We start from the raw sequence: 5,980 nt of genomic DNA on the forward strand, positions 1-5,980 counted from the left end.
GGGCCGTCTCAGAGTCAGACTCAGGTCTCCAGTCCTCAGCGGTTCTTCATCCATCTTGGTCCTGGTTCTGTAGAACTGGCTCTGTTCTCCAGGCTGATCAGAACCGTTCTTATACACATGGACCTTTTCACGGTCTCTATCCCTCCACTCCACTTTAGCATCTCCAGGCAGATTCTCTGTGRTTCTGCAGGGCAGCAGGACCGACTCCACCCCTGATTCCACCTTCACCTGTGGGACTGAGAGACAACAGAGGACAAGATGAGCTGGACAGACAGCAGCAGCTCTGAGGACATTTCCTGGAAGTAGAACAGGTTTGTTTTCAAACTATAGCAGATAAAACATCTTCTGTGATTTGCACCAGTGTTTCCTGGTTCTCAAAGCCACTGCCCTGCATGTTCAGATGTTTCCCTGCTTCAGCACACCTGATTTTCATTTTGGTTGATTAACAAGCTTTTGTTGAACTGCACTCATCTGAAGTTCAGATGATTGTGAAGCTTAAAACCTGTTGATGTGTAATTTCTGAATGTCTCCATCCGTCACTGGAGTGAGAGGTGAGGTTCACCCTGGACAGATCTCAGTCCATCACAGGAAACAAATACTTACAGACACTTTAGTTATGGACCAGCTAAATTTCATAAAAATGTTTGCTTTTTTTTTTTTATACATATTTGTTAAACTGTCACTGTGTCCTTACAGGTGGAGGAGGGAGGGCTGTAGTGCAGCAGAGAGCTAGGCTACTATTAGCACCAAAACACGTCAGGATTTTAAAGATCAGTGATCAGCCAGAAAACTGCAGTCAGCGCTGCACGGTTTTCTTTTTAATACATTAGTCTCTCTGTAGAACATTTGATTATTGTGTTTAATGTACTGACCATAAATGTTATTATTATTCTTTAGTTATTGAAGTATTTCAACATGTCTTGAATATGTCCAAGGGAGGAAATCCTATTTCATTATGGGGGGCGGTTGGCACAGTAACATATGTGGTTTAAAAAGTTTTTGATGTGTTCAAGCTACATTAACAAAAATTAAATCAAATGTGTGTTTTCTCAGTAGACCCATACAAGTCCAACTAAAACTCAAATGTTTAGATATGAGTTTGGTTCAGAGTCACAGATCTAATCTCTGCTACACCTTTACAAAAGCAGGACAGACTCTGCCCCTGAATCCACCTCCACCCTTTGAAGGTGGTCTGAGAGACAACAGATTCATAAATTGTTGATTAATAAATGGTTATAAATGCTGAGCAAAAGGCGTTTACTGGACCAGTTAGAACACATTTTCTGTTGCTATGCTTTATGTTTAGAAATTCTTCATGTTTCACTTTTKTCTCCCTCTGGTGTGGTAAGCGGTTGCTAGCTTAGCTTTAGCTACTATGGCTATATGTTCTGTCCAGTTGTTTCTCCATCTCAGGTGAAAATCCTGTTATTTGTTGTTCCGTATCGCCCACCAGGTCATTACTCTCAATTACTAACACTGATATGTTCATTATATTCTGATTTTGACATTCATGTAGACTCTTCATGTTTCGTACTCCAGGTTGAAGAGCTACTGGGATTCAAGTAAACCCTGACCTGGAGGTCTTCACACTTTATGACCTACAAACTAAACATGGGAATCCTGAGTGTAAAGAACTGACTGTCCACTCCATCATGAGTTTGGAACTGGACTTCCACACTTTATGCCCTTCAGCACCAGAATCTTAAGAGGCTTCTCTWCTTCAACACAACAGGTTTAAATCAAAAGGCAAGTAAGGCTTTGCTGAGTTATTTATTAAATATTTTTTATATCATCTTAACAATACACAATAAGTGCCATGAAMAAGAAACAACATATGAAGGCTGTGGCCGTTTTTAAAAGGAAGAAAACTAGGACTAAGAACTGGATCTCCTCCAGCTGCTRGAAAGAGATTCTAATGAAACATCTGATATTTTCCAGGAGTTCAAACTTACCTGGTATGAAATAGTGGCGGAAATGAAACAAAGCACCTCCAGACAATCCAAGAACCAGGAGAACCAGGAAAACTGTGACCCAGATGGGTGTACCCTCTGTGGAGAGACAGAGAAAACATAACCTGGAGCTAGAGCTTTGACCTCTGACCTTTACCTGCAGATTGTTGGAGGGAAATGTTTCTGTAATGCTGTTGTGCAAGGAAAAAGTTATGGAACAGATTCAGGTCACTTTAGCTGGGAAAGAATGTTTGCAGGGACCAACTGGAGCCAGAAGTGATTTTCTGTTTGGTCAGATGGAAACAACTTGACTAAATGTTAGTCAACCTTCTTGAGATGGAGCCAGATGTTGCAGATTCTTGGAAAATGTAACATACATATAGTATGAATTGTGCCAGAATAATTGTGTAAATGGAATTAAATAATGCCACACCAATCTACACATCAACTGAGATGAAATCCTATAAAAAGTGATGATATATATATATATCCTGCACAGGACAGGACACTATTATTCCTCTATAACAGCAGTGGTCCCCAAACTACGGCCCGAGGGCTGGATCCGGCCCGCCTCCACATTTGGTCCAGCCCCCTGAACAACACCAGAGGATTACATTTTTTTTCATATACTGTATTTTCCAGACTATAAACTGCTACTTTTTTCCTAAGCTTTGAACCAAGTGGCTTATATGTGATTTTTTTTCAACCACCAGGGGGCTCTTTAGCAGGAAGTGAATCATTGAAAGTCAAAATTGGAAATAAAAGAAAGCGTCCATTAAAATGGAATTAGGTTTTAATAGGGAATTGAAATTTGAGAATGTTGATCAGTTAAATAGCATTGAGGGGAAAAAGATTCTTTGGTTTTTTAAATACTGGGATCATTGAGAATTTGAGGTATAGATATTAGGATCCAGTAGATGGCAGTGCAACAATAATGGATGCAAGCTGCTGTTGAAATCTAAAGAAGAAGCAGAAGAAGAAAGCGGGGTGTGTCAATTGCAGATTTCTGGCAAATCTTTAAAAATCTGACTTATCAATTCTGATTTTGGCCGATACGGATTGTCTTGTCTGAATATTGCTAAATGCAGAAAACGTCAGGGGATTGGCAACAGTAGGGTGACTATTGATAACTGCAAACATGGAGACATGACCTGGTGGGCCGGTCTATCAGTCAAACGTCTCTAAAAGGAGAGGAAAGCGGTTGATTTTTAGATCTTTGCTGAGGTAGATAAGATCAGTGTATAAATTCACCATGTCATGATTTTATGTTATGAGACGTATAATTTGTGAAAATAAAAACTCAACTTCCCCTGAGCTACTATTGCCATCACTCCCAACCAAAACCAACCAGAGACAGGAGGATAGTCTTAGCACTGTCAATCAACCTCTTCATGCTGTCAATCAACTTAACATTACAGGAAAACCGTTTATCCACTGTCATCGGTGTCCATGCTAACTAGCCTTAACAATMATGAGAGGTTCTGTTAGCTGCAGCGTAGCCAAATGCAAGAGATCAGGGAGAAGTGGGATGAGCAGCACCACAAGAGTTTGTGATTGACACCTAAGGCCTGCCTTGTGGCTCTGACTGTTTGAATCCAGTTAGCACTGGCTAACAGAAGAGCTACATTTTTTTTCACAGATTATCTCTCATGCAATATCACGACACAGTGGCAGCTTCAACAAATATGTAAAAAAATATAAGTTACATAGTGCTGCATTAGACATTATTAGAAAGACACATAACAAAACATTATGCCTGTTATTGCAGAAAACATCACACACTTAATTTAAACTAAAGGTTTAACAGGTTGAGTAAAACAAAAACAAACGTACACACCTATTATAAAGATGTCTTGTTGCTTTCCAGGAAAAGTTCAGGAGTGTCTGGATGCAGCTGTTGAGGAGAAGAAACAAAATAACCATATAAGGAGAAAGAAATATAAACAGGAAAACATGCAAGTCTTACAATAATTAAATCAATTAGTTTTTTGTTGTTTGTTTTGTTTTTTACAATAAAATGAAATAATGTGTTCTGACAAGAAATTTAGAACAGTATTATTTATATAGTTTTTAAGCTAAGCTACAATAACCAATAACGAGTTTGCAAGTAGGCATTTCAGTAAAAACTCCCAATTAGAATATGTTTTTTTTTTTTGCAAATGTCACTTTTATTTACTCCCAGTGATGTTTGTTCCTATTTCAGAAATATAAAAATTAACTATCTGTATGTACAATCCACAATTTATATAAGGCAAGAAACTTCTGACCCATTTGAACAGTTTATCGACCTAACCTAATCTCAACATGCCTGATTAGAGCACCGAACATGCAACAAATTTAACGCTGACTGAAACACGAGCCGTCGCCACCCCAGTCTTACCGTCGTCCCCTGGTCTGACGGTTTCCCTCCGCCCCCACATTACGTTCGTTCGTCGTTCGACCCCACCATACTCCCCACCCCGCGACATTTCCCATATTCTAAAACCCCAAACTTGACATTGGAAAGTATATTTACCGAAGTTAAATGGCCACCTGCTTTTATGTCAACAACCGGGACGTCAAATCTTGTTTAGCAAATAAGACAATTGCAGCTTGACATTTTTAAAAAGCAGGATTGAGACATAAGTAGCATGACGCCATGAACGGTTAGCTTTCACGCGCCCACTTCAGTTTGACTTGAAAAAACGGCCGGTACTTTGAATTCGGTTAAATACATGAATAGTAATACAGCAATCACCGCGTTTTACTTTTATAATACACAAGCAAACACAGCATTGTAAAAAATAATATCTTTTTTGTAAAAAGAAAAAAAAAAAAGACTTCAAAACAGTCTTCAATTACAGACTCTGCCATGAGTCTCACGAAGTCAAACGAAGTCAACTACAAATATTTCAAAACATTATTCACAGAAAAGAATGTGTTTTTACTTATTTTACTTTACCAGGGAGGTGGCAGAAAGGTAACTCCGTCTCTTAATCCAACTGAAGTCCAAAAGATATATGTTCCAGGGTCCGGTTAGCGAGCTTGAAATGTCGTCTGACCAGTTTTCGCGCTTCGCGAAGGTTTTTGTTCCCATGATGCAATGCGTAAAATGAAAAATACGGTACAAATACCTGTAAAACTAAAAAACTGAGAAATTCCTTCAAATTCTACAGTACATTTACCCGTTTTTTTACAGATTTTTTTTACAGTGTGGAGTGGCAGAGATATCTGCGGCTTATTTTTTGTAAAAAAAAAAAAAAAAAAAGTTACAAAAATGTTATGTTTACTGGTTTAAAAAAAAAACTTTGGGGTTGCGATTTATAGTCCAGTGCGGTTTATAATCCGGAAAATACGGTATTTATTTCATTAATAGTGTTCTTTTTTATTTCCTGGATTTTTTTCTGTGAAGAACCCAGAGAGGGTTATTTGATTGTGCTTTCTGGAAAACAATACATTTTTACATTTAGGCACTTCTGCAAATGTCACACTTTTTCTGTTACAAACTGACTCTGGCCCCCCACCAGAGAAGGGAAAAGTTATGTGGCCCTCACAGTTTGGGGACCCCTGCTTATAAGGTCAGACGTTTTACCTGGATCCAGAGGTTGGACCTGATCCACAGTTTGGACCTGTTTCAGAACCACTCTCTGTCTCAGGATGTCTTTGTCTCTGTAGTGGGTGCAGACGTAGCGTCCACTGTCTCTGGCTGTGGGGTATCTCAGGGTCAGACTGACGTTTCCGGTTCTCAGCAGGTCTTCCTTCATGGCAGTGCGGCCACAGTAACGCTCTTCCCTTTCTGCATTGTGTGCACTTGTGTTTGGATATGCATGAACAAACATAAATCCTGGTTCTGATCGGGTCCATTCCACTCTGGTGTCTCTGGGTAAACCAGCAGATGTTTTACAGGGCAAGACRACAAACTCTGCGTCTCTATTGACCTTCATCTCCACCTGGACATCTGGAGAGACATTGAATCATTTCACTGATCCAGAGAGAAGCAGCAGCAGCAGCAATTCTTAACAATCTGGACCAGAACCTTATATTCTGATGAT

General features: G+C 39.4%; 1 protein-coding gene across 1 annotated transcript in view; it reads right to left on the reverse strand.

The window, feature by feature from the left end:
- The window catches only part of LOC103459547 (uncharacterized), a 36,808-nt gene that overhangs the window by 9,430 nt on the left and 21,398 nt on the right, over positions 1-5,980 (reverse strand). Inside the window, exon 6 of the mRNA XM_017302692.1 lies at positions 5-236. Within this exon, the coding sequence (XP_017158181.1) occupies positions 5-236 (232 nt within the window). The remainder of the gene's footprint in view (positions 1-4; positions 237-5,980) is intronic.

The sequence above is a fragment of the Poecilia reticulata genome, linkage group LG23 (assembly GCF_000633615.1).
Source record: "Poecilia reticulata strain Guanapo linkage group LG23, Guppy_female_1.0+MT, whole genome shotgun sequence".
Classification (NCBI taxonomy): Eukaryota; Metazoa; Chordata; class Actinopteri; order Cyprinodontiformes; family Poeciliidae; genus Poecilia; species Poecilia reticulata.